The 12,709-nt window shown below is 42.1% G+C and overlaps 1 protein-coding gene across 3 annotated transcripts in view; it reads right to left on the reverse strand.

Moving 5' to 3' along the window:
- The window catches only part of L3MBTL3 (L3MBTL histone methyl-lysine binding protein 3), a 124,019-nt gene that overhangs the window by 29,285 nt on the left and 82,025 nt on the right, over positions 1-12,709 (reverse strand). For all 3 annotated transcript variants that reach the window (XM_050786367.1, XM_050786369.1, XM_050786368.1), the window contains one exon: positions 9,463-9,612. In XM_050786367.1, the coding sequence (XP_050642324.1) occupies positions 9,463-9,612 (150 nt within the window). The remainder of the gene's footprint in view (positions 1-9,462; positions 9,613-12,709) is intronic.

The raw sequence follows: 12,709 nt of genomic DNA on the forward strand, positions 1-12,709 counted from the left end.
CAGTAGAGATTCCCAAAGCCTGGTTTATAGACTACTTGCATCGGTCACCTGGGAGAGCTTGTTAAAAATGAAGATTCCTGGGCCGGGCGCGGTGGCTCAAGCCTGTAATCCCAGCACTTTGGGAGGCCAAGACAGGCGGATCACGAGGTCAGGAGATCAAGACCATCCTGGCTAACACAGTGAAACCCCCGTCTCTACTAAAAAATACAAAAAACTAGCCGGGCGAGGTGGCAGGCGCCTGTAGTCCCAGCTACTCGGGAGGCTGAGGCAGGAGAATGGCGTAAACTCGGGCGGCGGAGCTTGCAGTGAGCTGAGATCCAGCCACTGCACTCTAGCTTGGGCGACAGAGCGAGACTCCGTCTCAAAAAAAAAAAAAAAAAAAAAAAAAAATGAAGATTCCTGTGCCTTCATTTTTATGAACACAAGAATTCCATTTCCTGAATCAGTACCTCTGGGAGCAGTGCCTCAAAAGCCACATTTTTAACAAGCATCTCAAATGATTCTGGTGCAAATCAAAGTGTGAGACTCCCAGTTTTCTTAAGATATATAGAGAAACACATATATTGTTTTGCTCAGCTGTAGACATGCAGGGATTTAAGTAATCAGTCCCTAGGAAAAAGCTACTCCACTCACTGGTAGAGCCCATGCCTCAACATTTTGCCTCTAGGAGCAGCGTGAGGGCAGAGATGAGCTTTCACTGTCCAGAGCGAAGAAAGCGTCTTTTCACAGCAAGCACTGGCACGAAAGACACTCCTCGTACTTCCGATGAATAAATGGATCGCTGGGATAGGATTGTATACTCACATTTCTATCTATAAGTACCACGTACTCACATTTCTATCTAGAGCCACTGGGACTTCCCTTCACTCACATCCATTTGACAAGTCTCTGTAGGAAAAGAGATCCAAGCATTCAGCATACCTACAGGTGGACTCCGGGTGGGACCATCTTAATATCGGGCAGAGCTTCCTGATGAGGATGTCCTGAATCCTAAGGTACAAGTGTTCTGAGATATTGATCCCCGCAGCCCTCTGCACCCCTCTCTGGTGACCGGGAGGCAGCCTCATCCATTTCTTTGGTGTTTGACACAAACATTGTCATTTCTGTGATATCATTTTCTGTGTCGGCCAGGAAACTAAACAACAACAGTTTGGGACATCCCACCCTAATTAATGAGAGAGTGCAGGTGTGTTTGGGGGGAATTTATCTCATCATTTAATAATCACTCCTTACATATCTGGTGTGGTGATCTCACAGTTCAAAGTGTAGGAGTTTTAACTGAACAGAAAGGTTATACAGCTATTGCCTCTTAGGCTACATAACTGATAGCTGTCCACGGAAGACGGATGGATAGTTCGAGGTCACTACGGCACACAAGGGAGTGTGCTCAGGTTAGGGCAACTTGGAGAAGAAGAAAAGACATGGCCCCTGCCTTTATGGAGCATCTCATCAAGCAAAGTACACAGAGGTGTTTACCCAAGAACGTCAATGGCATTGGGTCGTGTGATGAGAAAGCATGTAATGAAGGACTTGGTCCAAAATCTGGATGAACAGATAAAGCTTCCCTGAGGAAAGGAGAGTGAATCTGATGCCCCAAAATGAGAGATTAGCTAGAAGATGGCACAGAGAGGATCTAGACAGAGGGAAAAGGGGTATCTCAGCACAGGGTGGCTGAAGCATAGGTTGAAAAAAGAGCCTGCAGAGACAAAGCAGGAGAGTTAGGCAGGGGCCAGATGACACAAGGCTTTGTAGGCCATGCTGAGAATTAGGGTCTTAATTCCAAGAGTAACGGGAAGTCGCTGAACGTTTTGAGCAGGGGGATAGATGCTCACATAAATATTTGAGTCCGGACTCCAAAGCTCTAGCCTGGAAGAATGTGGTGGGCTGAGATAGGACCTCAAATCTGAGTTTTAAGGAAGTCCCAGGGGATCTGGTACGAAGCCAAATTTGGGAATGAGTATGATGGAACATTAGCTGCCCATGGCTCTATTCTGAGCAGGTGACCTTTAAAATAATGTTATGATAGGAAAAGGACATTCATTCCTCACACAGTTAATTTATGCTAGTCCTATTATATAAGCTCTGAATCAAAAGCAATGCTAGCACATCACTCATTCTGGGGACTGCCTGGCATCTGGAATAGGTAATGGGTTGGTGCCACAGCCCCCAGCTTCACTTCAGCACACACTAGCCTGATCCACCTGTCTTGCCTGCACTGATTTCCTGCAGGACTTCCCTGGGCTCTGGCTGCTTGGCAGGGGGGATGTGCCGGGGAATTAACATGTACAGTCTCACTCTGTGGTTCAAGGGAATTGGTGTTTCAATAGTTCAGCTCCCTCATCCCTATGGTGGGCTAACTCTGAGATGTGTATTTACAAGAAATCCCAGAGTTTTCCCAGCAGGTCTGTGTTCCTGCTGTCTGTGGTGGTAATCGGCGTGACAACAAAGCTTTTTCTGGCTGCCTGCCCTTCCCTGCATCACTTCCTCACTTGCCTACTGATATTTTCTTGACCTCCCAAGTAAACCACTTGCAATTAAATCCTTGTCTCAGAGTTTGCTTTCAGGGATGCAAATTGTCTCTTGTGTGGCAAAGTGCATTAAAAAAAAAATAATGTCTGGCAACCAAATTTTAGTAAATTCTTAAGAAAAATGCAAAGAGAATTTGTTAAAATCTAAGTGGGAAATTACATCCAGGTGAGTAATGTGGTATTATGGGAATCATCCTGCTTGAGCAATCTATTCAAAGTTTAACTTAAGAACAGCAAAGAGGCCAGGTGCAGTGGCTCACATCTGTAATCCCAGCAGTTTGGGAGGCCAATGAGGGAGGATCACGAGATCAGGAGATTGAGACCATCCTGGCTAACATGGTGAAACCCTATCTCTACTAAAAACACACACAAAAAAATTAGCTGGGCACAGTGGCGGGTGCCTGTAGTCCCAGCTACTCAGGAGGCTGAGGCAGGAGAATGGCATGAATCTGGGAGGCGGAGCTTACAGTGAGCCGAGATAGCGCCACTGCACTCCAGCTCCAGCCTGGGCAAAAGAGCAAGCCTCCGTCTCAAAAAAAAAAAAAAAAAAAGAATAGCAAAGAAAACTAGGTATTGATGGAACATATCTAAAAATAATAAGAGTTATTTATGACAAACTCAAAATAATAAGAGTTATTTATGACAAAGCCAATATCATACTAAATGGGCAAAAGCTGGAAGCATTCCCTTTGAAAACTGGCACAAGACAAGGATGCCCTCTCTCACCACTCCTATTCAACATGGTATTGGAAGTTCTGGCCAGGGCAATCAGGCAAGATAAAGAAATAAAGGGTATTCAAATAGGAAGAGAGGAAGTCAAATTGTCTCTGTTTGTAGACGACATGATCGTATACTTAGAAAACCCCATCGTCTCAGTCCAAAATCTCCTTAAGCTGATAAGCAACTTCAGCAGTCTCAGGATACAAAATCAATGTGCAAAAATCACAGGTATTCCTATACACCAATAATAGACAAACAGAGAGCCAAATTATGAGTGAATGCCCATTCACAATTGCTACAAAGAGAATAAAATACCCAGGAATCCAACTTACAAGGGACGTGAAGGACCTCTTCAAGGTGAACTACAAACCACTGCTCAAGGAAATAAGAGAGGACACAAATGGAAAACATTCTATGCTCATGGATAGGAAAAATCAATATCTTGAAATGGCCATACTGCCCAAAGTAATTTATAGATTCAATGCTATTCCCATCAGGCCACCAGTGACTTTCTTCACAGAATTAGAAATAAACTACTTTAAACTTCATATGGAACCAAAGAAGAGTCCATATAGCCAAGACAGTCCTAAGCAAAATGAACCAAGCTGGAGGCATCACACTACCTGACTTCAAACTATATTAATGTTACAAGGCTACAGTAACCAAACATCATGCTACTGGTGCCAAAACAGATATATAAACCAATGGAAGAGAACAGAGACCTCAGAAATAACACCACACATGTACAACTATCTAATCTTCGACAAACCTGACAAAAACAAGCAAGCGGGAAAGGATTCCCTATTTAATAAATGGTGCTGGGAAAACTGGCTAGCCATATGCAGAAAACAGAAACTGGACCCCTTCCTTACACCTTATACAAAAATTAAACTAAGATGGATTAAAGACTTACATGTAAAACCCAAAACGCTAGAAGAAAACATAGGCAGTACCATTCAGGACATAGGCATGGACAAAGACTTCATGACTAAAACCCGAAAAGCAACTGCAACAAAAGCCAACACTGACAAATGGGATCAAATCAAACTAAAGAGCTTCTACACAGCGAAACTATCATCAGAGTGAGAAGGCAACCTACAGGATGGGAGAAAATTTTTGCAAGCCACCCATCTGACAAAAGTCTAAGATCCATAATCTATAAGGAACTTAAACAAATGTACAAGAAAAATTAAACGACCCCATCAAAAAGTGGGTGAAGGATATGAAGAGACACTTCTCAAAAGAAGACATTTTGTGGCCAACAAACATGTGAAAAAAAAGCTCATCATCACTGGTCATTAGATAAATGCAAATCAAAACCACAATGAGATACCATCTCATGCCAGTTAGAATGGTGATTATTAAAAAGGGGAGCATTAGCACAGTTAATGCATGTGGGGCTTAAAACTTAGGAGATGGGTTGATGGATGCAGCAAACTACCATGGCACATGTACACCTGTGTAACTAACCTGCACATTCTGCACATGTATCCTACAACTTAAAAGTAAAATAAAAATAAATAAATAAGTAACAAATAAAATCTTCCCCCCACCAAAAAAAAAAAAAAAAAAAAAAATAGTAAACAAATGGTCCAGTAATTGATTCGCTCCTAAGGAATAAAGACATATAATGAAACAAAGTAATCTATTCCTCTTTCAACAACACCAATAAAAACTAACATTTGGCCTGGCACGGTGGCTCACGCCTGTAATCCCAGCACTTTGGGAGGCTGAGGCAGCAGATCACGAGGTCAGGAGATTGAGACTATCCTGGTTAACATGGTGAAACTCCATCTCCACTGAAAATACAAAAAATTAGCCGGGTGTGGTGGCACGCGCCTGTAATCCCAGCTGCTAGGGAGGCGGAGCCAGGTGAATCCCTTGAACCTGGGAGGCGGAGCTTGCAGTGAGCCGAGATCCCGCCACTGCACTCCAGCCTGGGTGACAGAGCGAGACCCCATCTCAAAAAACAAACAAACAGACAAAAAAAATAACATTTATTGAAGGCTTATGACTTATTAATCATTATTCTAAGAGCTTTATATTTGCACTTTTCATCTTGTGTAATCCTCATAAATTATGAGATTCAAAGCAAAAAGCTATTGAGTAATTCATCAAAGATCATAAACCTAGCAAATAGGGAAGCCGAGATTTAAATTCAAGCAGTGCCCCATGTTCCTAATCACCACATTCTGCTGCTCTTTTCTGGAGGAACAGAAAACACCATGGTGTGCTCTTGCTGTGCTGGGTTTCAACTACTTACTCATTTCTTCCTTGGGTCTGCATCAGAGACAGAACTAATCTTCAGAGCTACATTAAGAGCTTAGATGGCCTTGCATGCAGAACAATGGCAAAAAGCCAAGTGTTAAAGTTGCATGGGAGGAAAAAAACCCCTAAGAGAGTTTAGTTGCATCAACCTACTACCTCCAAAGTTTTAGGGTCTCTCACTGGTTTATGTACCTTAAACTATAACTAAGACAGTACTAAACAGAAAAAAGGTTGGCAACCTCTTTGTATACTGCTGATTTATCCAAGGTGGAACTGACTGACTGCATCTTGGTTATGTGGGAAGAAGAAAGAAAAAATATAAAACTCTAAATAAATACTCGGAAAGTCTAAGTTGTAGCTCTTTTACATTTCCTACATATTAAAACTGTAGTTTTGGCCAAAGCTGGTACAGAAAGTGAGTCAAGAAGATGCAGTTCAAGCCTATGAACACCTCTACAGAGCACTCACCTCTGAACCCTTAAGAAAAAGACTCCAGGGTATCTAGGGAGAGGTATAAAGTCATGACACTAGGACAAACTGAGTCCTACCACTGCTTCTCACTCCTGGCTGATCTCAGGCCAGAGGAAGGTCACTGCTGCTCTGCCAGTATCTTCTCAAAGGTTAGGTAGACGTGGACACCTCTGATCATTTTCACAATAACCAAATGAGACACTTTGAAATGATGGAAGACACATGCACACACACAATTCAAAACAGAAGATTACTAGTAACGTGGCATGCTCAGGATTTTCCTGAAAAGAAGGCAATCCACTGGGACATGAGTGGAAGGGTATTTCTTTACCTCTTAAAGATATGTTTCAAGCCTTGGGTTACACTCAAAGTCAAGGTTTATAAGAGACAAACAGGAAGGGAGAAGGGCTCTTTGATCTCTTTTTCATCTTTTTGATCTTTTTTGATCTTTTTGATCGAGACCATCCCGGCTAACACAGTGAAACCCCGTCTCTACTAAAAAACACACACACACACACACAAAATAGCCAGCTGTGGTAGCACATGCCTGTAGTACCAGCTACTCGGGTGGCTGAGGCAGGAGAATCACTTTAACTCAGGAGGGGGAGTTTGCAGTGAGCCAAGATTGCACCACTGCACTCCAGCCTGGGTGACAGAGTGAGACTCCATCTCAAAAAAACAAAAAAAAAAGAGTAAATATGCAAACATAGTTCTGTGTATACATTTTATGACCTTTTAAAGGAACACATCTTGTACAACTTAAGTAATTTAAATCAGAACATTCTACTATATGAAACTGAGGTGTATGCATGCATGTGTGTGAATTCACATAGGCAAAAATGCTTTCCTGGAAACACATAAGGACAAACCATTAAAATATTAATAGAGGTAACTGTAGTTCACTCTAAACTTAAAAACAAGCAGGTATTAATGTATAATTTGGATAATTCAAAATAAAAATAATTTTAAAAAGCATGAAGATTTTCATTTCTGAAAAGAACAATAAAGAGAGGCTGCGTGTTTAGAAAGAACGGAAACGTGGTGGTGGCCTACAGGGCAGGTCAGTGGATGGAGAAATCTGTCAAGTACCAGGGGGTGAAGGAAGCAGCTGTTTAGGAAGCCCAGTGATTAGAATCCTTCTTTTCAGACAGATCAGAGATGAAGCAGGAATTTGCCCTTAGAGAAAACAGATTAGAGAAAGGGTATCTTTTTTGTTATGGGGCAAAGAGTAGCATCAGCAGATGCCCAATAAACCAGTCTCACAATTTGGGAGTTTTGTTTATTCATTTTTGCATTTTTTAATAGTAGCAAAATATACATAACATAAAATTTACCATTTAATGGCATTTTGTATATTCATACTGTTGTGTATTTGGTATTTTCACATGCAATTTTGTATTTTAAAAATGTGTCAAAAAGCTATTTTTTTCTCTTCGACTGAATTATAAACACCCAGGAAAGGAGATAGATGGCTTGATTCTTTGCCTCATATTAAGAAGTTGGTGGTACCACAGCAAAGGCTTGGAATCAACCCAAATGTCCATCAGTGACAGACTGGATTAAGAAAATGTGGCACATATACACCATGGAATACTATGTAGCCATAAAAAAGGATGAGTTTGTGTCCTTTGAAGGGACATGGATGCAGCTGGAAACCATCATTCTCAGCAAACTATCGCAAGAACAGAAAACCAAACACCGCATGTTCTCACTCATAGGTGGGAATTGAACAATGAGATCACTTGGACTCTGGAAGGGGAACATCACACACCAGGGCCAATTATGGGGAGGGGGGAGGGGGGAGGGGGGAGGGATTGCATTGCGAGTTACACCTGATGTAAATGACGAGTTGATGGGTGCTGACGAGTTGATGGGTGCAGCACACCAACACGGCACAAGTATACATATGTAACAAACCTGCACGTTATGCACATGTACCATAGAACTTAAAGTACTAAAAAAAAAAAAAAAAAAAAAAAAAAAAAGTCGGTGGTAACGCCTTACACCACTCCTTCCAGGGTACGTAACCAGGAACCCGCTGTTGTTCACTGGTTCACTGTTAATTAATCAGATCTCTGATCATGACCAAAAATGGTGGTACAGAAAGACAGACTGATAAACTGGGAATTCTAAAGGGATCCTCACACCATGTTAGATGGTGATAGTGGCAAAGAAGCAACTATGGCAATCACTGGCCACTATTATTTTGTAAGCCACAGGACAAACAAAGGAAGGCGGAATACAAAAAAATCTTCCAGGCAGCACTACTTTTGGGGTCATGAAACCATTAATATCTCGCTTTCTTTGTGTTTTTTTTTTTTTTCCTGAAACACTATCTTGTTCTGTTGCCCAGTGTGGAGCGCAGTGGCATAATCATAGCTGACTGCAGCCTCGAACTCCTGGGCTCAAGCAATCCTCCTACCTCAGTCTCACAAATAGCAGGGTCACCTGGATGACTTTTAAAATTTTTTATAGAGACAGGGTCTCACTATGTTACCCAGGCTGGTCTTGAACTCCTGGGCTCAAGTGATCCTCCTGCCTCAGCCTCTGAAAGTGCTGGGATTACAGGCGTGAGCCATAGGTGTCCAGCCAATACTTTGCTTTAATGCTTCATGATTTATGTCAATGCTATTCCACCTTCAAAATAGTACTGGAAATGAGTCAAGACAGAGGCTTTCCTCCCTTTAATATATGAGAAAACTCGGGGAGTGGATAGGACTTGACTTGCCTATTACAGGAATGACTGGTTCTCCTGAGTGAGTAAATGATCAGACACTCTAAGTGAGACACTGTATCAAGGAACTGGAGACAAACTTAAAAATGAAACCAGTTGTTCCAATAGAATTTGAATCTCTCCAATCTTGCAGCTTACATGCTGCAGGCTACATTCAAAAACAGCTCCTAGTAAACCCAGGACTCACCCTCTCTCTGTGGTAAAGGCAGTCTTCATTACTCCTGTAAGTGTCCACTAAGCAATCGCCTACTGCGCAGGGATACTTTGTTTGATGACCGTGTCTTTTCATACCAGGAGTGGCCATGGCACCTTAAGTAGTGATGTACTCAGAAATACACTGTCTTGATTATGAAGAAGCCATCTTCTTTTTTGTTTGTTTTTTCGAGACAGAGTCTCGCTCTGTTGCCCAGGCTGGAGGGCAGTGGTGTGATCTCTGCTCATGGCAAGCTCCACCTCCTGGGTTCACGCCATTCTCCTGCCTCAGCCTCCCGAGTAGCTGGGACTACAAAGTGCCCGCCACCACACTGGCTAATATTTTGCATTTTTAGTAGAGACGGGTTTCACCGTGTTAGCCAGGATGGTCTCGATCTCCTGACCTGGTGATCCGCCTGCCTCGGCCTCCCAAAGTGCTGGGATTACAGGCGTGAGCCACCGCACCTGGCCAGTCAGGTATATTTTCAACAGTCTCCAAGAAAACATTGCTATAGGAAACAAAACATCTAATATTAGCTCTTTGATTACCTGATTTCAGGGGATGAAGAGCTTTCATTTGCATCTGTCCTTTTATTTCTTGGAAATGACGGACTAGCCGGAGGCATCTCACCACTTAAGCGGTCTGGAAAAATACGGTCTTTATTCAAATTGATTTCTGAATAGGGACAGTTGGCAGCACTAACAGATTAAAAGAAAAAAGAAAAGAAAAAGAACATTGAACATTTCCATTAGGCCATACTTCTTCCAATTAAAATGACAGGCTACAGAATATAAAATTCTAACATTTAACTGAATATGTTAAATTGTTATATTTTATAATCATACATACAGCATATTTTATCTTTAAAACATAACAAATATATACAAATAGGAAATGGGTTTTTACACTAGACTTTAAGAAAGAATCTGTTGCAATCTTCAGAACTGAGCAAGGGTCACTGAAGGACTCCCTCTGTGTGTATCTCTGGAAACAATCAGCCCCAAGAAAGAAACGCTTAAGACATCATTCAGGACAGAGGTGGGAGAGAGACTGATTGATTGGTTAATGGAGCAGATTTGCTTCTGCTTCCTAAGGGGATCCTCCAGGCCCAGGGCAGTCACAGGCTATTTAATTTCCTTTTTTAATAGTTACTACACTCCAAAGGAAGGAGGTTTCCTCGTGGGCTGTTCCTGTGTTCAGGTCTGGACCTATGCCTGATGTTCTAGAAAATACATGGGTCAATTTGTAGCTAATCTTGTTCCTAATACGAAAAAGGACCAGAGGCCAACTTGGATAATGATGCATCGAGCTCATTTCCCTTCCATTTGTGACTACCAGTTGGTCTCTCAGGTCTCATTTGGTGATGATTCCTGAAAGGAAATCGAGGTCACTCATTGTTAACTCATCATTAGTTAGTATATTCCTGTGCCCAGGCCTCAGCATTCCAGTCTCTGAAACAACTGGGCAACTGCTGTCTCTCAGACCCCAATATACATGGGCCTCTCCCAATAACTGCCTATCGTGCCTCTCTGCTTTTGGGAAGCATTCTTAAATCTGGAAATGGTTTGGGCCTTAGGTAAATTACATCAGAATCTTCTATGTTCTTTTCTTCAGTGTAGAAGACAGAGAGAATGTTGATAATCACCCAGCGAAAATTTTTAAACAGTGTCTAGCTACCCTGCACCAAGAGGATCTGAGACACCCTCCTAAGAAAAGGAGGGAAGAGTTTAAAAGGGCTGCCAGCCAGGTGATTCTGATAATGGCCTATAAGATTTATCACAGATATCTGGTAAGCAAAAATTCCAACTTTAGTTTCTTTAAATACTGCTCATCTACACTGGTATCTATGCAAAAGAAGAAAGCAAATAACATGTGATCATGTGCTGACATAAATTTATATAATGTCAGCTTAACATCAACAAAAACAAAAACCAGTGACATTTATGGAGCACTTATGATACATCAAGCACTGTGCTAAGTGCTTTACATGCAATACTTTATCTTGCCAACATCCTAGAAAAAGGCATTTCATACAACAAATTAAAGCTTATAACAGTTAAGTAACTTCAGTCTTTATTTCATTCATTTATTCACCAAGCACTTATCATGTATCTATTGCGTGCTAATTACCTTTCCAGGCACTGGAAACTCAGTGGACAATAAAAAGACAAGAAACCAGCTCTCTGGTTTCATGGAGCTGATATTCCAGGGGGAGATCAGCAATACACAATTATACACATAAATTAGATAACTTCATATGGTGATACATGCCATGAAAAAGAAATACCATGATATAAAAGAGGGTGTGAGGATGCTATGATGGAGTGGTGAGGAAGGTCCTCCTTGGAGCAAAGCACCCGAGCAGAGCTATAATAGTCAGGAAGTAGGACCTGTAGGGAAACAATGTGGGGAAGAATGTTCCAGGGGATGGGAGGAGCAGTGCCAACAGGAAAAGCTTGACTTGTTTGAGGGAAAGAGAGACCAGGTTGGCTAGAGTGTGATGGAGACGAGATGAACTAGGAGAAGCAGGCAGGCAAATATTATGTAGCACCTAGCAGGCCAGTCAGGACTTTATACTTTTAGCAAACGTTGTATCTGAAGCTGATGGAAGATATTCAAATAAGAGAAAGACAAAGTTTGATTTACAATTTTAAGAATTACTCAGGATGCCTTTGGGAGAGAAGATTTTAAAGGCAGAGAAGATTTCAAGGGACGGAACTGGAGCTTGCTTAAAAGTTATTTTTCTCTTTTTGGAGAGAGGATTTTGAAAGCAGAGAAGATTTCAATGGGACTAAATTGAAGACAGAAAAGTTGTTCAACAGGTAAATATATGATGTAACTTGGATTTGTGTGGTTGAGATGGGGCAAAAATGAAGAGGACAGTCATGGTATCCTTTGTCATCCCAAGAAGACCTGTGGATGGATGGGAGATGGGAAGCAATGGAAAGGAAGAGTTCAGGAATGGCCATTTGGTTTTTGGCTTGAAGATCAGGGTGGTAACAGAGAAGCTTTTTTTCTTTTTTTTTTTTTCCTGAGACGAATGACTAAGGGGAAGATTTGGGGGTAACATCAGAAACTGTGGAATTTGTTTATTACATCCGAGCAGAGATGTTACTTGCCCAAGGTCACATAGCAATGAAGTAGCTCAGCAAAATGAACACACTATTTCACGCATCACCTTGAGCATGGGGAGATGGTAGTACTTCATTTTATTCATTTAGTAATAATGTGAAGGAAAATCCATTCCCAACTATGATGTCTCTTTTGAACACCAGCCCTTTATATGCTTCACGGGATCCTAATTCAGAGTTCATGAATGCAGGTGACCAAAACCAGTTCTGCCTAGCTTGAGCAGAAACACTCACTGGAAGGGCACTTGACAGCTCAACAGGAAGGCCAGAAAAATCCGGCTTGGGTAGGGAGCAGGGTACAAGCAACACACTCCCTCAAAACGATTTGCACAGGAGGAGGCTGCTGCTGGGCATGTGGCCCTCACGTCACTGCTCTCAGCCCCCCTGCCCTTTCCAGGCCCTGGTCTAGTCCTCAGTTCCATGGAGGCTGCAATCACAAGGTCTGACCTGCCTTCACCTCATTTCTCAAGATGGAAAGCCGGATGGCAACATCTGATTGGGGGGTGTGGGATTCCTGCCCACAGTGAAACTGCTAAAGGCCTGAGAAAGGGAAGTCTGGGTCCCTCGTGGCTCCCTAGTAAGAGGTGTCAGACCTAACACTCATCTTGACCTCAAGGAAAATACAAATGTTCACTAAACATTTCTACTCAGATGCCTTAGGGTC

The sequence above is a fragment of the Macaca thibetana genome, chromosome 4 (assembly GCF_024542745.1).
Source record: "Macaca thibetana thibetana isolate TM-01 chromosome 4, ASM2454274v1, whole genome shotgun sequence".
NCBI lineage: Eukaryota > Metazoa > Chordata > Mammalia > Primates > Cercopithecidae > Macaca > Macaca thibetana.